This window comes from Bufo bufo, chromosome 3, assembly GCF_905171765.1.
Source record: "Bufo bufo chromosome 3, aBufBuf1.1, whole genome shotgun sequence".
Taxonomy (NCBI): Eukaryota; Metazoa; Chordata; class Amphibia; order Anura; family Bufonidae; genus Bufo; species Bufo bufo.
The window spans coordinates 220,855,258-220,883,142 of record NC_053391.1 but is presented as its reverse complement, the minus strand read 5'-3'; the positions used below and the strand labels follow the sequence as shown (position 1 = coordinate 220,883,142).

Here is a 27,885-nt window from a genome sequence, read left to right as displayed (position 1 = left end):
TACTGCAGAGGAGAAATCTCGTCTTGCAGCGCTGCATACACCTACCAGAATGCACATCAGTGCTGCAGCTGGTTCATCTATTGGTCCAACTAGAAGGTAAAAAAACAAAACAAAAAAAAACCCAGGCCGCAACACAATCAATTTATTAACATTAACTTTATATAACATTTGAAAAAGAACATTAACTTTTATAAACTTTATTGAACTTTTGGAACATTAACTTTTTTGCTTACCTGTGATTTTTTTTTTTTTACCTTTATAGGACAAACCTCTCCTTCCCCATGGGACAATGTGCAAAGCGCAAAGCGCCCAGAGATGTGGCGGAGTACATTATGCACTTTGTCCCAGGTGAAAGTAGAGGTTTGCAGCAGCTCTGTGTGAAAGGGCCCTAAGACCCCTGTGTGCCTGTCCTGTGTCACGCAATCCCTATACTAAGTGTACCTGTGTGTGGTACTTCCGGAAACACTCCCCTAAGCATAGGGCAGGGTGGTCAGGGCAGTCAGGACAGAAATAGCGGGTGTCACGCCTTATTCCACTCCTGCTACAGACACAACATCTTTTTCGGCGTGGCGGTTGGTTTGAGGTACCAGCAACGACATTGGGGAAATGTCGCTCGTGTAGACGGCTCACTACACTGGTGGATGGGGCCACGGAACCTCCTGGATACAGGAGGTTCTCGATGATCTCTTCCTGAAATTTGAGGAAGGATCTTGTTCTCCCAGCCTTACTGTAGAGAACAAAACTATTATATACAGCCAATTGAATTAAATATACAGACACCTTCTTATACCAGCGTCTGGTCCTGTGGGATAGTAAATTAGGAGCCAACATCTGGTCATTGAAGTCCACCCCTCCCATGAGCAAATTATAATCGTGGACCAAGAGGGGCTTTTCAATGACTCCTGTTGCTCGTTCAATTTGGATTGTCTTGTCTGCGTGAAGGGAGGAGAGCATGTAAACGTCACGCTTGTCTCTCCATTTCACCGCGAGCAGTTCTTCGTTACACAAGGCAGCGCTCTCCCCCCTTGCAAGACGGGTGGTAACGAGCTGTTGGGGGAAGCCCCAGCGACTAGGTCGCGCGGTGCCACAGCAGCCAATCTGTTCTAGAAACAAATGCCTGAAGAGGGGCACACTTGTGTAGAAATTGTCCACATAAAGGTGGTACCCCTTGCCAAATAAGGGTGACACAAAGTCCCAGACTGTCTTCCCACTGCTCCCCAGGTAGTCAGGGCAACAGACCGGCTCCAGGGTCTGATCTTTACCCTCATAGACACGAAATTTGTGCGTATAGCCTGTGGCTCTTTCACAGAGCTTATACAATTTGACCCCATAGCGGGCGCGCTTGCTTGGGATGTATTGTTTAAAGCCAAGGCGCCCGGTAAAATGTATCAGGGACTCGTCTATGCAGATGTTTTGCTCAGGGGTATACAAATCTGCAAATTTGGTGTTAAGGTGGTCTGAGGGGCCGAATTTTGTGGAGCCGGTCAAAAGCTGGATGGCCTCTGGGACGAGAGGTGCTATTATCACTAAAGTGCAGGAAACGCAGGATGGTCTCAAATCGTGTCCTGGAAATGACAGCAGAGAACATGGGCATGTGATGAAATGGGTTTGTGGACCAATATGACCGCAATTCATGCTTTTTTGTCAGGCCCATGTTGAGGAGAAGGGCCAGAAAAGTTTTAAATTCGGAAACTTGGACGGGTTTCCACCGGAAAGACTGGGCATAAAAGCTTCCCCGGTTGGCGGCTATAAATTAAGTGGCATACCAGTTTGTTTCTGCCACGACTAAGTCTAAGAGCTCCGCAGTGAAGAACAGCTCAAAAAACCCCAGTGCCGAGCCGATCTGAGCTGTCTCAACCCGAACTCCAGACTGGGCGGTGAAAGGGGGAACTACTGGTGCGGCTGAAGATGGGGGCTGACAATCAGGGTTTGCCAGCACCTCAGGGACTCTAGGGGCTCTACGGGCCTGTCTGTGCGGTGGCTGCGACGAGGAAACTACTGCACGTGCCACCGTACCAGCTTCAACTGCCCTTCTGGTGCTCGCCACTTCACCATGTTTTACGGCAGTGCTGGAACTAGGTCCAGGATGGGCTGCGCTGCTGGTGTATGCCTCACCATGTAATCCGACAGCGCCACCCCAACTCTGCTGCCCATGAAGCGGATCCTGCGCAACCTGTGGTCTAGCAACACGGGGCCGGGTACGCCTGGTGGTATCAGGGACCTCAACCTCCTCGGCCAAACTTTGGGTCAGACTGCCACTGCTTTCTACAGGTTCGTATTCTGACCCGCTGGATTCGTCAGATGAGGGTTCCCATTCCTCATCCGATTGGGTCAGAAGCCTGTAGGCCTCTTCAGAAGAATACCCCTTCCTTGCCATTTGGTCAACTAAATTTAGGGGGTATTCCCTGAGACTACCCAAGAATAAAAGCAAGCCTGTCTTACAAATGGGAGGCTAGCGAAGTACAGGAAGCTGCTGCGATTGATCAAAAATAACAAAACAGATTTTTTTTATCGCCGCAGCACTTGTGTAGTAAATGTGCAGTGATAAAAAAAAATTAAAAAAATTTTGTCACTGCGGCGGGGCGGGCGTGGGTGAACGCACGTGTGGGCGACCGATCAGGCCTAATCGGGCAAACACTGCGTTTTGGGTGGAGGGAGAGCTAAGGTGACACTAATACTATTATAGATCTGACTGTGATCAGTTCTGATCACTTACAGATACTATAAAAGTACCAATGCTGATTAGCGATACGCTAATCAGCGAATCGGTGACTGCGGTGGGCTGGGCGCTAACTGAAGCTAACTACCAAAGAGGCCTAAACTAATCTAAACCTAACAGTCAATACTGGTGAAAAAAAGTGACAGTTTACACTGATCACTTTTTTCCCTTTTCACTAGTGATTGACAGGGGTGATCAAGGGGTTAATTGGGCTGATGAAGGTGTGATCTGGGGCTAAGTGTATAGTGTTAGGTGTACTCAGTGATGTGTGCTCTCTGCTGGGACCAACCGACTAAAAGGAACCAGCAGAGGAGCACAGAAGCCATTTAACACATTATATTTATAAATATAATGTGTTAAATGGCTTGTGATTAGATTTTTTAAAAATCGCCAACCTGCCAGCGATGATCATTGGCTGGCAGGCTGGTGACAAACTCCTCCTGTAACTTTTGCCAGCCCGCACTGCGCATGCGCGGGCCGGCTATGTGCGTAATCTCGAGTCTCGCGAGATGACGTGCCGATGCGTCTTCGAGGAATAAACCGACCGACCGCCCGCAGGACGCATCCCTGCATTAGGCGGTCGGGAGGAGGTTAATAACCACCTCATTATGATTTGTCGCCTCTTCTATCTCGTTTAGTAGCAGATTTTCAGTGGACTCTGGTATATTAGGTGGTTTATAATAAACTCCTATTAGTAATTTATTATTGTTTTTGCCTACATGTATTTCTACTCACAGGGACTCCACATGTTCATGTCCCTCATTTATATCTTCCCGGAGTGTGGGCTTTAGACAGGACTTTACATAAAGGCAGACCCCTCTCCGGTTTTGGCGATCCTTTCTTTTTTTTTGTTTGTAAACTTCTCTTTATTGAAAAGTACGGGTTAATACAATGTTCAAGTAAAAGAGAAACAACTCTCAATATACATTTATAATAACATGCATAGCTTTTACAGTACATAGTTCCTTAATCTGGTGGTATAAGTATACATGCTAAAGACACTTCTGTTCTTTCCTTTCCTTTTTTTTTTTTTTTTTTTATAACCTCATAACATATTCCCTCTCCCTCCACCCCCCTCCCATCCCCCCTTCATCTCAGATACTCACTTATTTGCCAAAGTTTCGTTAAACATGTACCCGTTACCATGTACCTATCGGATTACAGCACACATGATGACCCAATCAAACCTAACTTCTTACTTTCGACAGTTGTGAGACATGTTTCGTATGAATTTGGTACCATTTATCTGATGTTCCTAATTACAAGATCCCCCCTCCCCCCCCCTGAAACAATCCTCCTATTAATACATTCAGACCTCACTTCTTCCCAACACAGCCTCACAACTCCCCTCAACATCTCGCTGAGACAATATGTTAAAGTATAGTTCTAACTCTAACTTTAGCCCTATGTATGATCTATAAACATAGTGAAAGAACATTTGTAAAAGAAATAAAAATAAAAAATAATTTTCTAGGCATCCAGGTCAACATGCGTCTCAACAACACATAGCAGTTGCAGCAAAGATATCCGGAATGTCTAGTATTTAAACGGCTCCAAGAATGCAATCTTCATTATGTGCCTTATAACATGTCGATCCATTTCTGACAGGGACATAAATTGGTGACAGTCCTGTCCCGAATCATGAGTGTATCCGGCGATATCCTCACCGATTTCCTCACTCACTGACCTGAGTCCCGCTGGAATGAGCGTCTCCCAAAATTATTATCCTCCCTCGGCGAACGATCTCTCTCAGAGCGAAGGACGTGCTGTAAGGCTCTTCTCGCCTCTATCGGGTCCTGGTATGTATCTATGTTCCCCTCTGCATCATGGACCCTCAGTGTCGCTGGGTATATCAGGGGAAATTTCACTTGCGCTTTATAAAGATCTGAGCAGATTGAGAAAAATTCACGCCTCTTCCTGGTAACTTCTGCTGAAAAATCCTCGAACAACAGTGTCCTGGATCCCCTTAGCATCAGGGGTGCTTTAATATTTTTATAGGCTCTTAGTATGGCCGCTTTCTCTGAGAAATCAAGGTAACGCACGATCACCTGTCTTGGTCTTTGATTTAACACCACTTGTGACGCCGATTCTGTCTTCCCGCCGGAGACGGTGGTCGGCCTATCCGATGGGCTCTCTCAACTTTACACTGTACAGAGAGATTTAGTGCCTGGGGAAGCTCCTGCTCACATAATTTCACTAACTCATGTAATGGTACAGTTTCAGCAACCCCCACTAACCGCAGATTGTTCCGTCTTGAACGGTTCTCCAGGTCATCCAGTTTCATTAGGATCTTCTTATTCTCTTGTTGGAGCCTGGAGCATTCTGCTCGGTACTGACCCTGGTCATCTTCGATCGCTGCAATCCTCCCCTCTGTCTCAGTGAGACGGCGGCCATGTTCGGCCAGGTCATGGTGGATCTGCGACAGGGAGGCAGTCACTGTCGTAGAGAGAGAGTTCTGCAGGTCAGGTAATATTCGCGCCGCAACTTCTAGAGCCAGCCGCTTGTAGTCGACCATAAGTTCATCTCCGTGCTCGGGATCCTCTGCGACCTCATCACCTGCTTGAGACAGCGGTTCCTCTGCAAGAGATTCTTGAGCGGCCATGTCCACCAGGTTCCGCGCCACTGACTGAGACCTGGTACCTTTCATCAGTCCTTTCTGCTTATTTTTGCCCCCCATTGTAACCAGGAACCGGTCCATATGAAACCGGGTGTAATCCCTGAGTGATAGGCCCAGACTGTCACTATTGTCAGGTCCGGTATGTTGGGGAATCAGACTTTTAGTTAGCAAGCGTCAGCAGAGCTCCTACTCAGCGCGACTTGCCATGTTGGCGCCGGAACCGGAAGTCGGCGATCCTTTCTAAATACACTGTAACCCTGTACATTAACCGCCCAGTCATTGCTATCATCCAGCCATGTCTCAGTTATTCCCACTATGTCATAGTCCTCCTCACACATCACTAATTCCAGTTCCCCAGTTTTATTAGTCAGGCTTCTGGCATTAGTATACATACATACATTTAAGAGGTTTATGTATATTTTGTACCCTACACTTTTCCATCTGAGCTGTTCTAGTCCCTCCTTCTATTTCTTCCCCCAGTCCCATTACTTTGCCCCTGGTCTCCATCTTACCTAGGGTCTCTATCTTCCCATCCTATAACAAAACTACCCTCCCCCAGTCCCTAGTTTAAACACTCCTCCAACCTTCTAGCCATCCTCTCCCCCAACACAGCTGCCCATTCCCCATTAAGGTGCAGCCCATCCCTACTATAGAGCCTGTAGCCAACAGAGAAGTCGGCCCAGTTCTCCAGGAACCCAAACCTTTCCTTCCTACACCAGTTCCCAGTCTTTGTGCCAGATTGCCCTATCTGTACCCTTAATAATTGAGTCTCCCACTACCAGCACCTGTCTGGCCTGGCCTGGCCTGCCCTGCTCTCCTGGTCCCCTGCTTCCTGAAGCTGACATTCCCCTGACTGGCAGAAGAAGTGTGTGGCTGCAGCAGTGCAAAAATCCATATTATTCCAAAGGGTTCACATACTTTTTCTTGCAACTGTATATATATTCTTGTGTGTGTGTGTGTGTGTGTGTGTATGTATATATATATATATATATATATATATATATATATATATATATATATTTTTTTTTTTTTTAAAACCTCTTACGCTAACACTACTCGGAACTATTTCTATCTAACTGCCAGTACTCAGGCTAACTAACTACAGCTAATTTTATATACAGGGTGGGCCATTTATATGGATACACCTTAATAAAATGGGAATGGTTGGTGATATTAACTTCCTGTTTGTGGCACATTAGTATATGTGAGGGGGGAAACTTTTCAAGATGGGTGGTGACCAGGCGGGCCATTTTGAATCCAACTTTTGTTTTTTCATAGAAGAGGGTCATGTGACACATCAAACTTATTGGGAATTTCACACGAAAAAACAATGGTGTGCTTGGTTTAACGTAACTTTATTCTTCATGAGTTATTTACAAGTTTCACTTTGTTTCAGCCATTGACATGTCACCGAGGTTAACACGTGAGGAGCGGATAGAAATTGTGTTGATGTCTGGTGAACGCAGTAACCGGGTCATTGCAGCAGATTTCAATGCAAGACACCCTACGAGACCGCCCATCTCCCATGCTACAGTTAGCAAACTGCTTGCTAAGTTCGTGAAACAGGTTCAGTGTTGATTGCCAAAATGTGGACACATGAAATCTGTCTCTAATGAAGAAACATCAGAGGCTGTCCTAGCTTCATTCAGCAAGAGCCCACAGCGTAGCACTTCGCCGCATGTCACTGGAGAGTGCAATAGTCGAACATCCCTTGGGCGAATATTAGCTACTCACAGAATGGCAGACCCTTACAAACTCCAGCTACAGCAGCAACTCAACGAGGATGTACCCAGATCGGCGCACTGAATTGCAGAAATGGGCAACAAAAAAAAACAGGACCTTCAGTTTAACGCAGAAAGAGTTTGTTCGAGTGATGAGGCAAACTTTTATGTGAATGGTGAAGTTAACAAACAAAACCCGCTATTGGTCTGACACTAACCCACATTGGATAGATCCCTCCAAGACTGTTGGAACAAAAAAATTGATGGTATGGTGTGGTATATGGGGTACAAAGATAGTGGGGGCCATCTTCATCAATGGAAACCTCAAGGCCACTGATATGCAAAATTGCTACATGATGATGTGTTTCCCTCTTTATGCACTGAAGCTGGCACGTTCCCTGAGTTTTTCCAGCAAGATGGTGCACCACCACATTATGGGTGACAGGTCCGAGCATTCCTAGATAAACAGTTTTCCTGGAAGTGGATTTGGTCGTCGTGGGCCAGTTGAATGGCCCCCAAGGTCTCCTGATCTGACCCTTTTTAGACATTTATCTTTGGGGTCATCTGAAGCAATTGTCTATGCTGTGAAGATACAAGATTGCAGCACCTGATACTACGGATACTGGAAGCCTGTACTAGCATTTCTCCTGCGGTGTTTGCTATCAGTGTGTGAAGAGTGGGAGAAGAGGGTTGCATTGACAATCTAACTCAATGGGGCACACATTGAACCACATTTTATAAGTGTCAGAACTTGTAAATAACTCATTAAGAATAAAGTTACCTTAAAACCAAGCAATACCATTGTTTTTCTTGTGAAATTCCCAATAAGTTTGTGTCACATGACCCTCTTCCTATTGAAAAAACAAAAGTTGATTCAAAATGTCCGACTCAAATGGCCGCCATGGTCACCACCCATCTTAAAAAGTTTCCCCCCTCACATATACGAATGTGCCACAAACAGGAAGTTAATATCACCAACCATTCCCATATTTATTAAGGTGCATCCATATAAACATTCCCTTTTATTAAGTTGTATCCATATAAATGGCCCACCCTGTATATTATTTTTGTAATTCTTTTTTTCAAACGCCTAGAACTACTTCTAGCTAACCTGCCACTACTCTAGCGAACTAACAAACGATCTAATTACTAATATATAAATATATATATATAAATTATATATATATACATATATACACACACACACTGCTCAAAAAATAAAGGGAACACAAAAAATAACACATCCTAGATCTGAAATAATTAAATATTCTTCTTAAAATACTTTGTTCTTTACAAAGTTTGAATGTGCTGACCACAAAATCACACAAATTAAAAAAATGGAAATCAAAATTTTCAACACATGGAGGTCTGGATTTGGAGTCACACTCAAAATAAAGTGGAAAAACACACTACAAGGGCTGATCCAACTTTGATGTAATGTCCTTAAAAACAAGTCAAAATGAGGCTCAGTAGTGTGTGTGGCCTCCACTGCCTGTATGACCTCCCTACAACATCTGTGCATGCTCCTGAATGAGGTGCGGACGTCTCCTGAGGGATCTCCTCCCAGACCTGGACTAAAGCATCTGCCAACTCCTGGACAGTCTGTGGTGCAACGTGACGTTGGTGGATAGAGCGAGACATGATGTCCCAGATGTGCTCAATTGGATTCAGGTCTGGGGAACGGGCGGGCCAGTCCATAGCATCAATGCCTTCGTCTTGCAGGAACTGCTGACACACTCCAGCCACATGAGGTCTAGCATTGTCTTGCAATAGGAGGCACCCAGGACCAACCGCACCAGCATATGGTCTCACAAGGGGTCTGAGGATCTCATCTCGGTACCTAATGGCAGTCAGGCTACCTCTGGCGAGCACATGGAGGGCTGTGCGGCCCTCCAAAGAAATGCCACCCCACACCATTACTGACCCAATGCCAAACCGGTCATGCTGGAGGATGTTGCAGTCGGCAGAACGTTCTCCACGGCGTCTCCAGACTCTGTCACATGTGCTCAGTGTGAACCTGCTTTCATCTGTGAAGAGCACAGGGCGCCAGTGGCGAATTTGCCAATCTTGGTGTTCTCTGGCAAATGCCAAACCGCCTGCACGGTGTTGGGCTGTAAGCACAAACCCCACCTGTGGACGTCGGGCCCTCATATCACCCTCATGGAGTCTGTTTCTGAACATTTGAGCAGACACATGCACATTTGTGGCCTGCTGGAGGTCATTTTGCAGGGCTCTGGCAGTGCTCCTCCTGTTCCTCCCTGCACAAAGGCGGAGGTAGCGGTCCTGCTGCTGGGTTGTTGCCCTCCTACGGCCTCCTCCATGTCTCACGATGTACTGGCCTGTCTCCTGGTAGCGCCTCCATGCTCTGGACACTACGCTGACAGACACAGCAAACCTTCTTGCCACAGCTCGCATTGATGTGCCATCCTGGATAAGATGCACTACCTGAGCCACTTGTGTGGGTTGTAGACTCCGTCTCATGCTACCACTAGAGTGAAAGCACCGCCAGCATTCAAAAGTGACCAAAACATCAGCCAGGAAGCATAGGAACTGAGAAGTGGTCTGTGGTCACCACCTGCAGAACCACTCCTTTATTGGGGGTGTCTTGCTAATTGCCTATAATTTCCACCTGTTGTCTATCCCATTTGCACAACAGCATGTGAAATTGATTGTCACTCAGTGTTGCTTCCTAAGTGGACAGTTTGATTTCACAGAAGTGTGATTGACTTGGAGTTACATTGTGTTGTTTAAGTGTTCCCTTTATTTTTTTGAGCAGTGTATGTGTGTGTATATGTGTGTGTGTGTGTATATATATATATATATATATATATATATATATATAATTTTTTTTTTTTTTTGGGGGGGCGGGGGTGGCTGGGGGAATTTTGTATGCTAGTCTTAGTCCAAAGTATGGAGGCACAGGCTTCTTAAAGGGGTTATCCGACTTAAGTAAATGTATTCTGATTGCTTTTATTGTAGTCTAGTGAAAGTTTCATAAAATCGTTTTCATAACCTATCTATCACTATTTGGCCAGTTCAGTTCTGACCCCCGACGTCAGCAAGCCTGCTCTGCTGATGACGTCTCGTTTACAGCCGTCTCCCTGCTTGAGGGAGTGGCCAGGCTCTGTAAACGAAACGTCAGAGCCTCTGGTGCCCGCCCCTCTCCAGCTCTTCTAACACTGCCTCGGCTCTGGTATGCGATCGCTCATGCGCAGTACATACCAGAGCCGAGGCGATCTCTTCTCTGGCAGCAGTGTATGTTTCTCCCTCCTGCATTCACTGGGGCTAGAGGTGCCAGTTTGTAAACGTTCCCCTCTGCATCTGGGGATCGTTATTACAGCCCTGTCTCCCCCCCCCCCCCCCCCACCCCCACTAGTACACATTGAACACCCCCTGGGAAATATAAATAACTAATTGGCGATCATTATTATCATCATCATTATTCAGCTATATAAAATCCTTATCTGCCACCAATATAAGGTGCCGCTGGACGGATCCGTTATTGCAATGCATTTCTAGACGGATCCGCACCTGGATCTGTCTACAAATGCTGTTAGTTGTCACACTGATCGGTGGATCCAGCAGGCACGCAGCTCCGACGACTGAGCTGCCTTGCGGATCCGGCGTTGCAAAACTACTGAAGGACGGATCCGTCCTTCCGGTCTACGCCTGAGCAGACCATGAAAACTGTGAAAAAGACTGACAGAGGGATCCGTCCATCCGCATGACAAGCGGATAGACGGATTTGTTCTTGCAATGCATTTCTAGACTGATCCGCACCTGGATCAGTCTACAAATGCTGTCACTTGTCACACTGATCGGCGTATCCGGCAGCTGCAATGTGACAGGAAGATCTTCTGCCAGTGTGAGCTAGGAGATGATCGTGTGTTTTTTTGTTTTTTTTTTTGCAAAAAGTGCAGAGCAGGGTGCAGGAAAGGTCAGGCTGTTCACGCCCAGAAATATCCATGAGGCAGAGCTCAGGCTTTGTTGTTATACGCCCCCTCAGCATGTACTTCAGCATGTAAACAAAGCAATGACAGAGCCATGAAAAGGTGTACCTATGGGTTTTAATGATGTCATCGGCGCAGGCGCATTGAGGATGGAGCGCCGAGCGAGCGTCCGCCTCTCAGTGCGCCTGCGCCGACTGAATACCGTTACGGCGCAGGCGCGAGATCTTGATAGCAGACAGGACCAGCCAGAGGACGATCCCATCCGTTGGCCCTGTCAATCAACATGCGGAGGAGGCGTCTTTAGGATAGGAGGATGTTTTTAACATAATCTGCTGAACCGAAATGATTAATTACAGTATGTATGCAAAAATCGCAGTATAGGGATTAAAACTAACAAAAAAAAAAAAATGTTTAGTGGGGTGACAGAAGCCCTTTAACTTGATGAAATCTAGCTTAACCAAATTATATGTATATCCTGATGGATTTTAAGAGGTTTTTATTTTTTTTTTAACTCGGATAACCCCTTTAATGAATTTGTCACATCTTTGCCTGTCCATGCGCCAGGAAATTAAATCTACACTAGCTACGAGTATATTTGTATTGCTGCTGGAGGCCATGCCCTCCTTTTTAGGCTCCCCCTCCAATTTTCAAACATGACACGTGAATTTTAAAAACACAAAGACGCCCAGAAGTTTTGCATGACTTTTTAACGGCAATTTTATAGCATGCAGCCCTTAATAAATTCCTCTTCCATCTAGGTGGACAGTGCTGAGCAGTGTACATTTATTGGAATGTGCATGTTAGCACTGTAGGGGCTAGATGGGGATTGAGCAAGGTTTATGCCCTCCCCCCAAATTTTGTTAAATGGGTTTTCCAGGAGTTTTGATGACCTATCCTTAAAGAAGGTTATTGATATCTGATTGGCGGGATCCAGATCCAGAACTCCCACTTATTAGCTGCTGGAAGAGGACATGACTGTTTAGCGAGCACTGCAACCTCTTTTTTGCCCTGTAACATCACGTCAGTAAGTCACATGACCTCTGTGCAACTCAATCCCATTTAAGTGAATGGGCCTAAAAAAGTTAATTGTGCTGAGTTCAGGAGACCATGCCCCTATTTACTAACCTTAACTCTAAGTAGAGGAAAATCTTAAGACGTCTCAAATCTGGGCACAATATGCCATGATTAAATGTGTTTTCCCATTTGGATATTTATAGTATATCCACGGGATATGCCATAAACGTCTAATAGGAGCAAGTCCCAGTGGTGGGACCTGGACATACTGTATCTTGGCTCCATCTCACACAGCTGTGAATAGAGCCATGGCTGCGCATGTGCAGCTTTCTTAATTCAATCTTATGGGACTTCTGACAACAGCCAAGCAGGCTTACGGGACTATTTTAAGAACTCTGATAGAGGTGAATGAAGATAGCCTCATAGCCTGGACACCTCTCCACTGATTGTGTAATTCCTGGTTAGCACTCTAGCCAATAACGCTGGTGCTCTGTGGTAGGATACTATCCATAATCTATTAGAAACAATGGCCAAGGAACTCAATGTAGGATTGCAATTATTCAATATCTCCTTTATTCATCCATCCAGTATCACGGCATGTATGGCTAGATTTCCTACAGCGGTGCTTGAGCATTCATGGCAGCATAAGAGGACCCCACTGGGACCTCTTCCTCATTTATGCCATATCCTGTGGAATGTCAACATGGGGATACACATTTACCTTTTATTTAACGTGTCCAACTTTTTTGTCAAATTATTTCACTATATGCTAGGTCCATGAATCAGAAAGTCACTGACTCGGGAATGGACAAAATACTGTCACTTTAGGAGACAGCTAATTCAGAGGACTTTTTCAAAAGCCCATCAATAAAGTTATTCTATAAACATCTGTAGCATAAAAGCACACAAGGCAGCAAACTTCTAAATTAACTGGCTACTGGGCTTCAGGAATGTGTCCTACTATAAAAGCAAAGATGCGAGAGGTAGTAAAATGTTCTACCAAACCTGTGAAAGGAACCTGCCGTGATAATGTACAGGTCCTTCTCAAAAAATTAGCATATTGTGATAAAGTTCATTATTTTCTGTAATGTACTGATAAACATTAGACTTTCATATATTTTAGATTCATTACACACAACTGAAGTAGTTCAAGCCTTTTCTTGTTTTAATATTGATGATTTTGGCATACAGCTCATGAAAACCCAAAATTCCTATCTCAAAAAATTAGCATATCATGAAAAGGTTCTCTAAACGAGCTATTAACCTAATCATCTGAATCAACTAATTAACTCTAAACACCTGCAAAAGATTCCTGAGGCTTTTAAAAACTCCCAGCCTGGTTCATTACTCAAAACCGCAATCATGGGTAAGACTGCCGACCTGACTGCTGTCCAGAAGGCCATCATTGACACCCTCAAGCAAGAGGGTTCAGAAAGAAATTTCTGAACGAATAGGCTGTTCCTAGAGTGCTGTATCAAGGCACCTCAGTGGGAAGTCTGTGGGAAGGAAAAAGTGTGGCAGAAAACGCTGCACAACGAGAAGAGGTGACCGGACCCTGAGGAAGGACCGATTCCAGACCTTGGGGGACCTGCGGAAGCAGTGGACTGAGTCTGGAGTAGAAACATCCAGAGCCACCGTGTACAGGCGTGTGCAGGAAATGGGCTACAGGTGCCGCATTCCCCAGGTCAAGCCACTTTTGAACCAGAAACAGCGGCAGAAGCGCCTGACCTGGGCTACAGAGAAGCAGCACTGGACTGTTGCTCAGTGGTCCAAAGTACTTTTTTCGGATGAAAGCAAATTTTGCATGTCATTCGGAAATCAAGGTGCCAGAGTCTGGAGGAAGACTGGGGAGAGGGAAATGCCAAAATGCCTGAAGTCCAGTGTCAAGTACCCACAGTCAGTGATGGTCCACTGTGTTTTATCAATGGCAGGGTCAATGCAGCTAGCTATCAGGAGATTTTGGAGCACTTCATGCTTCCATCTGCTGAAAAGCTTTATGGAGATGAAGATTTCATTTTTCAGCACGACCTGGCACCTGCTCACAGGGCCAAAACCACTGGTAAATGGTTTACTGACCATGGTATTACTGTGCTCAATTGGCCTGCCAACTCTCCTGACCTGAACCCCATAGTGAATCTGTGGGATATTGGGAAGAGAAAGTTGAGAGACACAAGACCCAACACTCTGGATGAGCTTAAGGCCGCTATCGAAGCATCATGGGCCTCCATAACACCTCAGCAGTGCCACAGGCTGATTGCCTCCAAGCCACGCCGCATTGAAGCAGTCATTTCTGCAAAAGGATTCCCGACCAAGTATTGAGTGCATAACTGAACTTAATTATTTGAAGGTTGACTTTTTTTGTATTAAAAACACTTTTCTTTTATTGGTCGGATGAAATATGCTAATTTTTTGAGATAGGAATTTTGGGTTTTCATGAGCTGTATGCCAAAATCATCAATATTAAAACAAGAAAAGGCTTGAACTACTTCAGTTGTGTGTAATGAATCTAAAATATATGAAAGTCTAATGTTTATCAGTACATTACAGAAAATAATGAACTTTATCACAATATGCTAATGTTTTGAGAAGGACCTGTATACGGGGCAGTGGTTACTTCTATAACTACAATACATTTAGAAAGTCTTCAGAACCTTTCACTTTTTATGTTGCAGCCTTATGTTAAAATATTAAAAGTTAATAATTTCCCCCATCATTCTGCACTCAATACCCCATAATAGGAAAGTGAAAACAAAATAATAATGTTCAAAATCCTTGCTAATTTATTAAAAAGGAGGAACTAAAATCTTGCATTGACAGTATTCAGACCCTTTACTCAAGGTTTGCCCAACTGGTTTGGGGGATTTTATGCTGTTCTTCACAGTTCCTCTCAAGGTTCTGTCAGGCTGAAGGGGGCTCTCGATAGACTTAGACAGCCATTTTAAGGTCTCCCCAGAGACGTTCAAGTCAGGGCACTGGCTGGGCCACTATATGACATTCACAGTTGTCCTTAAAGAGGATCTTTCACCAGAATAAAGTATCTAAACTGACTATACAGACGTTTAGAGCGGCGCCCAGGGATCCCCCTGCACTTACTGTTATCCCCGAGCGCCGCTCCGTTCTCCGGTTATAGCCTCAGGTATGTTCATAGTTAGGCTCCACCCAGGGGAACCTGCCGCGGTCTCTTTCTCCTATGCTGTAGCGCTGGCCAATCGCAGCGCTCAGCTCATAGCCTGGCTATAACAGTAAGTGCAGGAGGATCCCTGGGCGCCGCTCTACACGTCTGTATAGTCAGTTTAGATACTTTATTTTGGTGAAAGGTCCTCTTTAAGCAACTCCTGTGTTATCTTGGTTACAGGGAATTAGGCAGGGAAATGCATAATACTTTATGTAGGGCTTAATTGCTTGTTGTCTAGGGGGATAAAGGGTTACTCAGTCAAGGTTGCTCGTCTTCTAGGGGATGATCCTCAGCAGGGGCTACTCAGCTTAACTGCTAAGCGATCCACCGCCAGGCTATTTAAATCTGGCAGGGCACGCTCTCTGCTACACGTCAGCTGGGGTGGTGATATGACAGCTCACATGCACTTCCCTCTACAACTCTGCCATAAAGCCCAGATTGGTGGAGTGCTGAAGTCATGGTTGACCTTCTGGAAGTTTCTTCCATCTGCACACAGGATCTTTGGAGCTCAACCGTTGGGTTCTTGGTCACCTCTTACCAAGGCCCCTTTCCCTCAATTACTTAGTTCGGTGGGGAGGCCAACTCTAGGAAGAATCCTGGTTCTTTCAAACTTCTTCCATTTAAGAATTTGGAATGCTGCTGTGCTCTTGGACTTTCAGTGCAGCAGAATTTTTTTTTTGCGCTCTTGTGCCTTTACACAATCCTGTCTCAAAGATGATCAAGAAAAGAGGAGGCCCCAGAGCTACATTTCAAGTGTCATAGCAAAGAGTCTGAATAGTTATGTCCATGAAAAATTTTAGTTTTTCATTTTTAAGAAATTTGCAGACATTTCTTAAATTCAGTTTTCAATGTTTTATTAAAGGGGGATTAAATGCAGATTGATTTTTATTTTAGAAAAGGCTGCCACATACTGTAAAATGTGACAAACCTAAAAGGATCTGAAGACTTTAGAAATGCACTGTACTTATCATCCACACTAACTGCTACACAAAAACAGCAATGAAAGCATACATAACTAATTAGAAAGGATTTGTGGGAATACTATTCTACATGTCAGCAGGACCTGGTAGTAGCATACTAGGAGAGGATATCACTACTCATCCACTTGTAATATTTAGTAACATGAACACTCCAGATGGCAGATATACTATACCTCTTCTAATGTATGCTCCAAGCTCGGCCAGAGCTGTAACGTTTTGCTCCGTTACAGAGATGGAAACGGTGGGAATGCGTAGGGCACCTGGATATGGAATCAGAAGATTTGAGCTATAATTGGCCATATACATAAGGCACACATGACATTCTCACTAAAGGCTATATTACAAATGGTAGCTATACAAGAAAATTTAGGACTTAAAAAAAACTAAACTTTCACCCATTATACATGATATATATTGTTTATACACCATATACACAGACAATACATCTTGAATAAGACTATACTTAAGGTCTTACACTATATAATACCATATACACAAATTGTATACTAGCCATACCAATTCTATTCTACACAATTGTACCATCTATACAGGTTATACATCACATACAGGTCATATACAATATTAATATAGCATTTATAATACTGGGTCTATATCATATGAACACGTTATATAGTAGCCTATACACTATAATCAGATTGAACATATAATACAGTATATACTGTATTATACAGCTCATACATCATATACTCCGGTATAAAGGTCCATTCACACGTCCACGGATCCGTAAAACACGCACATCGCAGACACTTAATAGAAAATGCCTATTCTTGTCCGCAATTGAGGTCAAGAATAGGACATGTTCTATTTTTTTGGGGATCGGAATTGCGGACCCGGAAGTGGGGATCCGCAATTCCGGATCCGGGCAGCACATTGTGCTGCCCCATAGAAATGAATGAGTCCGCAATTCCGTTCCGCAAAATGCAGAACGAAAATGCGGACCTGTGAATGAACCATTAACTCAGCACCTTTAATCCAGAGTGCACTATGTGGTAAAAGTTCACCCAATAGTAATAATGTCCCTTATTTTGCCCCCAGAAGTAATTGTGCCCCCATAGTGCCCCCAGTAGTAATAATCCCCGCTATAATGTGTGCCTGTACAAAAAATACCCCCTTATAATGTTTGCCAGTAAAATAATTCCTCCATTGCAATGTGTGGCAGTACAAAAATACCCTCCTATGTTGCCAATACAAAAAATGTTCCCTTATGATGTGTGCCAGTACAAAAAAAAAAAACAGAAATGAAGATGTCCCCATCTTAGAATGTGTGCTATCTTAGAATGTGTGCCAGTATAAAATTGGCCCCCTTATGTGTCAGTACAAGAAACGACCCACTTTTAGTGCCCCCAGTACAACGAATGTCCCCACAGTGGCCTCCTTATAATGTGTGCCAGTACAAATTGCTCCTTTTTACAGCTGCAATGTCCCCATAGTGCTTTCTCAAATTACAAAATAACTCCCACCCACTGTGGCCCAACACCATGATGCCAAATAAAAATAATAAACTGTCAGCCATAATAAACTGTCAGCCATAGAATGCAAGGCACAGACCTCTTCTAGTCTGTGCCCTGAGCTCTATGCAGCCCCCATAGTGCCCCCAGTAGTAATAATCCCCGCTATGTGTGCCTGTACAAAAAATACCCCTTATGTGTGGCATTACAAAAAATGGACGGAATGGATGCAGACAGCACACAGTGTGCTGTCTGCAGCCGCAATTGCGGACCGCGGCCCCGATTTTGGGTCCGCAGCTCCGCAAAAAGATAGAGCATGTCCTATTCTTGTCCGCAGCTTGCGGACAAGAATAGGTATTTCTATGGGGGTGACGGGCTGGTGTGTTGCGGACCCGCAATTTGCGGGTCCGCAACACACCACGGGCGTGTGAATGTAGCCTAAGACTCTGAATCCAAAAGGGCTAATTGACCTCTGCAAATTAAATGTATTTTTATAAAATAGAGTCAAAATAATAGTGCTACTGCTAAATATCATCAGGTTTTTATGGATAATCTAAGAGATGACATTTTGTAATGGATATCATGTGCTGTATACGGAAGGTATTTAAATGAAGCAGCTGACATAATGATGATGAGAAAGAGATCATGCCCTGGAAACATTGGATAGATGGTGCTGGAGCTCCCAGTCACTAGTGAGAATATGCCCTGAGAAGACAACGCTGAGCAGAGAGCACAAAGTCTGCTTACCACTATAAGATGCACGGACGTTTGGAAAGTCAAGTGGACTAAGGTTTTTACAATAATAATATTGTTAAAGAGGACCTTCCACTGGTCCTGACATTACAATATTAGTACCTGGCAGTGTAGGGCATGATGAGTAGATGTCAGTGCACTTTTCGTTTTCCCCGCTGTGCCCTCCCGTTCTCTTTACCGTCCTGTAGGCTAATTAATAGCATCGGTACAGGGAGGAGGAGACGCTCGCCTTCGCTGAGATTGGGCAGCTGACAGCCAGGGAGAAGGAGCCGCTCCTTCAGAAAAACGGCTGTCTCCTCCTCCATGTACCGACTATTAATTAGCATATAAGCCGGCAAAAGAGAACCGAGGGAACGCAGCAGCACATCTGAAAAAAACAAAACAAAACTCATGGACATCTACTGATCATGCCCTATATACTGCCAGGTACTAATATTGTAATGCCAAGACCAGTGGAAGATCTTCTTTAAAGAGGACCTTTCATCTGAATCAAGTAAGTAAACTGAATATACATACATGGAGAGCGGCGCCCAGGGATCCCCCTGCACTTACTATTATCCCCGGGCGCCGCTCCGTTCTCCGGTTATAGGCTCCGGTAAAGTCACAGTTAGGCTCCACCCATTTGAGCCTGCCGGCGTCTCTTTCTCCTATGTTGTAGCGCTGGCCAATCGCAGCGCTCAGCTCATAGCATGTCTAAGAGCTGAGCGCTGCGATTGGCCAGCGCTACAGCATAGGAGAAGGAGACCGCGGCAGGCTCAAATGGGTGGAGCCTAACTGTGACTTTACCGGAGCCTATAACCGGAGAACGGAGCGGCGCCCGGGGATAATAGTAAGTGCAGGGGGATCCCTGGGCGCCGCTCTCCATGTATGTATATTCAGTTTACTTACTTGATTCAGATGAAAGGTCCTCTTTAAGCTACTTTTAAAGTTCTTTGGATACAAAATAAAGGAATAAGAGATAAATTTAAAGTGCCATTGCTGACAGCATGAAATGGGAAGGGGTTTTCTGAACACCTGTTCAAGGAATTAGACTTGCCTGGGGATGAATTCTTAATTAGAATTTTGCAGTCTAAACTTTAGCTTTGCTCCTAAGGGTACTTTCACACTAGCGGCAGGACAGATCCGACAGGCTGTTCACCACCGGACCGCCGCTTTGTCCCCATTGACTATAATGGGGACGGGGTTGGAGCTCCGGCGCAGCAAGGCAGTTTGCGATGAGAGACCGCCAGACTAAAGTCAGACATGCAGTACTTTTAGCCCGGCGGCCTTTCGCCGTGCACTGCTGTGCTGCGCCGGAGCTCCGCCCCCGCATTATAGTCAATAGGGATGGAGGGGCGGCACCGCGAAATAGCGGCAGGACGGATCCGACAGGGTGAACAGCCTGTTGGATACGTCCTGCCACTAGTGTGAAAGTAGCCTAAGACTTTCATTGGGGTGTGCTCATTTTTGCAACAGGGTCTTGAATAAATTTGTTAGGCTACTTTCACACCTCTGGTTTGAGTTCGGGCAGGCTGTTCCAACACAGAACAGCCTGCTGAAATTCTCTGAATCTGGCGCTGCAGGATGCGGATGGAATGTTCACTGGCCCTATTAAGTATAATGGGGTTCAGCGGAGATCCGTATGCATACATTCCTCTAGATTTCTTACCTAGCAGGTGATGTCAGTGGTCAACTTTTCTTCCTAAGTAATTTCCCCCTACACTGCCCCATATAGTAATTTGCCTCCGTATAGTAGTTTCTCCCACACAGTTATTTCCCCCCACACAGTAATTTCCCCCCATACTGCCCCATATAGTAATTTGCCTTCACATAGTAGTTTCCCCCACACAGTAATTTCCCCCCACACTGCCCCATATAGTAATTTGCCCCCACAAAGTAATTTCCCCCACACTGCCCCCACATAGTAATTTCCCCCCACACTGCCCCATATAGTAATTTGCCTCCACATAGTAATTTCACCAACACTGCCCCAACACAGTAGTTTCAAACCACACTGCCCCATATATTAATTTGCCTCCACGTAGTAGTTTCCACCACACAGTAATTTCCCCCCACACTGGCCCATATAGTAATTTGCCTCCACATAGTAATTTCCCCCACACTGCCCCAACACAGTAGTTTCCCCCACACTGCCCCATATATTAATTTGCCTCCACGTAGTAGTTTCTACCACACAGTAATTTCCCCCACACAGTAATTTCCCCCCACACTGCCCCATATAGTAATTTCCCCCCACACTGCCCCATATAGTAATTTCCCCCCACACTGCCCCATATAGTAATTTCCCCCCACACTGCCCCATATAGTAATTTCCCCCCACACTGCCCCATATAGTAATTTCCCCCCACACTGCCCCATATAGTAATTTCCCCCCACACTGCCCCATATAGTAATTTCCCCCCCCCCCCCACACTGCCCCATATAGTAATTCCCCCCCCCCCCCACACTGCCCCATATAGTAATTTGCCTCCACATAGTAATTTCCCCCACACTGCCCCAACACAATAGTTTCCCCCACATAGTAATTTCCCCCCATACTGCCCCATATATTAATTTGCCTCCACGTAGTAATTTCCCCCACACAGTAATTTCACCAACACTGCCCCAACACAGTAGTTTCCCCCACATAGTAGTCCCTCCCATAATAATTTAACCCCACACAGCCCCCACATAGTAATCCTTCCATAATAATTTCCCCCACATAGTAATTTGCCCCAATATAGTAATTTTCCCCGATGTACTCGATGCCTCTAAACTAATATGTCCTCCTGTGTGTCCCCACCCCACATGTCCCCCAAAGTAGGCACATGAAATAAAAAAAATAAAAAATGTGTTGCTTTTTTAAAAAAGCTAAATACTCACCTATGTCCAGGGCTAAAACCTTCAGAATCACAGGTGCATATCCATGAAGCAAACAGAATAAAAAAAAACAAAATGGCTGCACATCATTATATATACAAACAATAGAGCTAAGAAATGTGGGTAATTTTAGATAAGTGGTGCAATACCGACTATAAATGAGTATAAATAAATAATGGAAGCTCTTAGCGCACATACGTGTCGGGCCCACCTACCAGGCGTCAAGGTGGCTTCCGCAGATGGGTCCCTATCACTAAAGATACTGCCTCACTTTGGACTTACTTAGGGCTCATGCACACGACAGTATTTTGCGTTCAGTATACTGGACGTTTTTTGAGGTCAGTATGCGGTATATATACTGAACCCATCATTTCAATGGTTCAGCAAAAAATACTGAAGTGTCTCCGTGTGCATTCCGTTTCAGTATTTCCGTACCGTGAAAAGATAGAACATGTCCTATTCTTGTCCGCAAATCACGGTGCTTGGCTGCATTCAAGTCAATGGGTCCGCAAAAAAAACGGAACACATACGGAAATGCATCGTATGTCTTCCGTATCCGTTCCTGCTGAACCATCTATTGAAAATGTTATGCCCAGCCCAATTTTTTCTATGTAATTACTGTATACTGTATATGGCATACGGAAAAACGGAACGGAAAAAACGGAAACGAAACGGAAACAAAAAACGGAACAATGGATCCGTAAAAAACGGACCGCAAAACACTGAAAAAGCAATACTGTCGTGTGCATGAGCCCTAAGGCTGAGTTCACACGGGCGTTGAGGGAAAAGGTGCGGCTGCGTTGCAGGAACATGCACGATTTTTCCATGCGAGTGCAAAACATTGTAATGCGTTTTGCACTCGCGTGAGAAAAATCACGCATGTTTGGTACCCAAACCCGAACTTCTTCACAGAAGTTTGGGCTTGGGATCGGTATTCTGTAGATTGTATTATTTTCCCTTATAACATGTTTATAGCATTCTGAATACAGAATGCAAAGTAAAATAGGGCTGGAGGGGTTAAAAAAAAAAAAAAAATTTAACTCACCTTAAGGACTAAAGAGGACCTGTCACCACAAAGTGCAATGCAATCCGACAGCACCACGTTGTAGAGCAGGAGGAGCAGAGCAGATTAATATATCATTTTGTGGGAAAAGATTTAGTAAAACTTGTCATTTAAACCTTTGCCTTTTTTACTTCCTGTGAATACCTATCGGTCAGAGACATAGCTGTAGGGGAAGCAGCTACCACGGGGTCAGAACTCAGAAGGGGCCCGTCTGGGAAGAAGACTGATACATTTTATTGTCAGGGCCCCTTCAACAGTATTATATAATGTGATAATAGTTGTGTATTAATATAGTAAACAATATAGTACAGCGCAAGTTGATGCTTGACGGTAAATTGGCAATTACATTATCAAAATCCCTGATCCTCAGGTTAAGGGTCCATTCACACGTCCGTAAGTGTTTTGCGGATCCGCAAAACACGGACACCTGCAATGTGCGATCTGCAATTTGCGGATCCGCACATGACAGACACTATAAGGCTACATTCACACGTCCGTGGTGTGTTGCGGACCCACAAATTACGGGTCCGAAACACACCAGCCCGTCACCCCCATAGAAATGCCTATTCTTGTCCGCAAGCTGCGGACAAGAATAGGACATGCTCTATCTTTTTGCGGAGCTGCGGACCCAAAATCGGGGCCGCGCTCTGCAATTGCAATGTGTGCTGTCCGCATCCATTCCGTCCCCATAGAGAATGAATGGGTCCGCACCCATTCCGCAAAATTGCGGAAAGGATGCGGACCCATTTTGCGAACGTGTGAATGGAGCCTAATAGAAAATGCCTTTTCTGGTCCGCAATTGCGGACAAGAATAGGACATGTTCTATTTTTTTCAGGAACGAAATTGCGGATCCCGAAAAAACGGATGCGGATCCCGAAAATGCGGATGCGGATTCAGGAAATGTGGATTTGCATCCATTCCAGCCCTATTGAAAGTGAATGGGTCCGCAAATTGCGGAACGAATGCGGACCCAAATTACGGACGTGTGAATGGACCCTTTTAGTGAGGTTCTTTTTACAAACCTGGTGGCAGACCGTATAGGGTGTGGGGAGTTAATGCTTTGATTTTCAGCACCCATAAATTGTCGCAGCCGTGTTACGCGGACAGGCTCTTTCCGGCTGGTGCCTGTGTTACCAGTAGCAAATGGAGGTGGTTGCGCCGGAGTTAGCTTGGCTGTGGGCGCCTTACATGTCATTATATACAATGACATAACGGACGGCGCGGCTACAGGACCTGGTCTGAGAAAGCAATTGTGACGAGGGGGTTGCGAAGAAGTTGCTGAGGGGGGTCCAGTTCAAAAACGTGCGATGGTGCCCTGTTTCTAGTTACGCCACTGCTATCCGTACAGGGAGGAGGTGTTATCAGTGACTGACAGCATTGTGTGCACATGTATGGATATATGATGCCTGAACTGTATATAGGGGGAGATGTGAGTGTAATGGTATGAATATAAGATAAATGAAGTTCTGTATATATAGAGTATGTGATGTGAGCTGTGTATATCATGCGTGACTGAAAGAATATATATTATGCATTAACTGCATATGTGTTGTGCATATGGTTAGTCTATACGGCAGTTTATTATAGATCATGTTGAATAATATGTCCATACATTAGTATATTACCGGTATATATGAGCAGGTTATATCATGTATAACATCTATATAATGTATATGACTAGTCCAAATATTTTTTACATTCAGTGTAAAAAAGGTGTATTATTAATTCCTAATATTAAAGAGGACCTGTCACCACAAAATGTGTTACAATCTGACAGCACCAGGTTATAGCGCAGGAGAAACTGAGCAGATAGAGATAGAGATATATATATATTATGGGAAAAGATTCACCAAACCTGTAATTCTTACAATTATATCTTTGCTTTTTCAGCCTCCTGTGAACAGCTATCGGTACAGGAGGGAGGTGTTCTCATCAGTGATTGACAGCTATCTCTGTATATACTGTCCGTATACACAGCTCACATATGATATACTCATGTACATACTAATCATATGCTCTCCATGTATACAGCTCACATATGATATACGATATGTAGCAGTCACATATGATATACTCTCCTGTATGTAGCAGTCACATATGATATACTCCTGTATGTAGCAGTCACATATGATGTACTCTCCTGTATGTAGCAGTCACATATGATATACTCTCCTGTATGTATGTAGCAGTCACATATGATATGCTCTCCTGTACGTAGCAGTCACATATGATATACTCTCCTGTACATAGCAATCACATATGATATACTCTCCTGTATGTAGCAGTCACATATGATATACTCTCCTGTATGTAGCAGTCACATATGATATACTCTCCTGTATGTAGTAGCAGTCACATATGATATACTCTCCTGTATGTAGCAGTCACATATGATATACTCTCCTGTATGTAGCAGTCACATATGATATACTCTCCTGTACATAGCAGTCACATATGATATACTCTCCTGTATGTAGCAGTCACATATGATGTACTCTCCTGTATGTAGCAGTCACATATGATATGCTCTCCTGTACATAGCAGTCACATATGATATACTCTCCTGTATGTAGCAGTCACATATGATATACTCTCCTGTATGTAGCAGTCACATATGATATGCTCTCCTGTACATAGCAGTCACATATGATATACTCTCCTGTATGTAGCAGTCACATATGATATGCTCTCCTGTACATAGCAGTCACATACTACAGCTCAGAAATAAGATCACTCACCTATTAATGCTCTCTTCAGCAGCTGCCTCTCATCAGGTGTAAACTTCACTTCTGCCACCCCTGGCCCCTGCCAGCTGACCTGGCTGCTAGGAAGAGTGTAGGTCCTCACAAGCAGCGCTGCCACCAATATGCCCACTCCAAAAAGCAGCAGTCCAAGCAGGGTACCCCCTACCCCTCTCCAGCGGGCTCTAGACATCCTAGCTACCAGGCTGCCTCCCTTCACTGTCATAAACACTGGCTGCAAAGTAGTCAAGAGCACAGGTCCTCCTGTCAACCACATGACTGCAAGAGGGGCGTGCACACTGAGCTGTGGCATGTGGGTGGCTAGATGAGGTCCTCCCTCTGGAGTTTGAAGTCTGGGCAATTCCAGGAAGAGCAAGCTAGAATAGAGTGGGTAAAGGAGGTCCTCCTATTATCTCTCCATGTGCCAACCGCCCACAGTTCCCTTTTCTACTCATGGCTCATTATACCTCAGAATAGTACCTAATGCCTCACTGATTCTCATACCTCAAAGTGCCACATTATACCTGACCTGCACCTCATACCTATGTACTGCAGACAACAACCCCTAATACCTCATGTACCTCACACAGTGACAGTAATTGATAACTGACCACATACAGTACAGACCAAAAGTTTGGACACACCTTCTCATTCAAAGAGTTTTCTTTATTTTCCTGACTATGAAGGCATCAAAACTATGAATTAACGCATGTGGAATTATATACATAACAAACAAGTGTGAAACAACTGAAAATATGTCATATTCTAGGTTCTTTAAAGTAGCCACCTTTTGCTTTGATTACTGCTTTGCACACTCTTGGCATTCTCTTGATGAGCTTCAAGAGGTAGTCACCTGAAATGGTCTTCCAACAGTCTTGAAGGAGTTCCCAGAGATGCTTAGCACTTGTTGGCCCTTTTGCCTTCACTCTGCGGTCCAGCTCACCCCAAACCATCTCGATTAGGTTCAGGTCCGGTGACTGTGGAGGCCAGGTCATCTGGCGCAGCACCCCATCACTCTCCTTCACGGTCAAATAGCCCTTACTTTGAAAGTTTTCCCAATTTTTCGGCTGACTGACTGACCTTCATTTCTTAAAGTAATGATGGCCACTCGTTTTTCTTTACTTAGCTGCTTTTTTCTTGCCATAATACAAATTCTAACAGTCTATTCAGTAGGACTATCAGCTGTGTATCCACCTGACTTCTCCTCAACGCAACTGATGGTCCCAACCCCATTTATAAGGCAAGAAATCCCACTTATTAAACCTGACAGGGCACACCTATGAAGTGAAAACCATTTCAGGGGACTACCTCTTGAAGCTCATCAAGAGAATGCCAAGAGTGTGCAAAGCAGTAATCAAAGCAAAAGGTGGCTACTTTGAAGAACCTAGAATATGACATATTTTCAGTTGTTTCACACTTGTTTGTTATGTATATAATTCCACATGTGTTAATTCATAGTTTTGATGCCTTCAGTGTGAATCTACAATTTTTATAGTCATGAAAATAAAGAAAACTCTTTGAATGAGAAGGTGTGTCCAAACTTTTGGTCTGTACTGTATATCTGTACTCACTGCATCTATTATACCTTACATAGCTTGAAATGTCGCAATTTTTTTTCGGTGTTAATAAACACAAAATTGGATTCAAGACTGGGAGTGCTGCGGTTTTTCATCTATTTTTTGGGCTACCAAGGGGGCCCTCAGGTCAGGGCCTGGCACTGCGAGCACTGCCGCCATTTTACACAGAAATCAACTAACAAGTGGTGCTGTCCTGTCTTCACTTTGACGAATACCTTACATCAGTACACTGCTGTATATACTTTATATATGTACACACTGCATCTATTATACCTTGTACTTTACATAGTACACTGCTGTATATCCAATATACCTGTACACACTGCATCTATTATACCCAGGGCTGATGCAAGGATTTTTGCCAACACAAGCGAAGCTACATTTTGGCGCCCCACCCCCCTAACACTTGGGGGCCCTGTATATATCCATTTTGTCCTCTGTATATATTCCATAATCATTTGTCCCTTGTATATATAAAAAATTTTGCCCCCTCTGTATCTTTTTCATTTTTTGCTTAGTTTACTTATTGCCAGTGCCATATACAGTGGATACACATCCCTGTTAAAATTTTAGGTTTCTGTAATGTAAAACAATGTGACAAACTATACCATTCAATTGAAAAACAAACTGAAATCTTTTAGGTAGAGGGAAGAAAAAATATAAAAATAAAATAATATGGTTGCATAAGTGTGCACACCCTTAAACTAATACTTTGTTGAAGCACCTTTTGATTTTATTACAGCACTCAGTCTTTTTGGGTAGGAGTCCATCAGCATGGCACATTTTGACTTGGCAAGATTTGCCCACTCTTCTTTGCAAAAACACTCCTGTGCACAGCCCTCTTCATATCACCCCACAGATTTTCAATCGGATTCAGGTCTGGGCTCTGGCTAGGCCATTCCCAAACTTCAATATTCTTCTGGTGAAGACATTCCTTTGTTGATTTGGATGTATGCTTTGGGTAGTTGTCATGCTGAAAGATGAAGTTCCTCTTCATGTTCAGCTTTCTAGCAAAAGCCTGAAGGTTTTGTGCCAATATTGACTGGTATTTGGAACTTTTCATAATTCTCTCTAGCTTAACTAAGGCCCCAGTTCCAGCTGAAGAAAAACAGCCCCAAAGCATGATGCTGCCACCCAGGGGCGTAGCTAGAAATGCATGGGCCCCCACATATCTATCGGACCTCCCACCACCCCTTCCAGAGCTCCCACCCAAACACTCCATCCCTGTTGGATCCGTCCTGCCGCT

The 27,885-nt window shown here is 44.4% G+C and overlaps 1 protein-coding gene across 1 annotated transcript in view; it reads right to left on the bottom strand.

The window, feature by feature from the left end:
* LOC120995013 (N-fatty-acyl-amino acid synthase/hydrolase PM20D1-like) overlaps window positions 1–25,392 on the bottom strand; it is a 141,499-nt gene extending 116,107 nt beyond the window's left edge. Inside the window, exons 1-2 of the mRNA XM_040423964.1 lie at window positions 25,060–25,392; window positions 16,350–16,436 (exon numbers count right to left, since the gene is read on the bottom strand). Of these exons, the coding sequence (XP_040279898.1) occupies window positions 16,350–16,436; window positions 25,060–25,375 (403 nt within the window). The 5' untranslated portion in view covers window positions 25,376–25,392. The remainder of the gene's footprint in view (window positions 1–16,349; window positions 16,437–25,059) is intronic.
* Window positions 25,393–27,885: the final 2,493 nt, after the last annotated feature.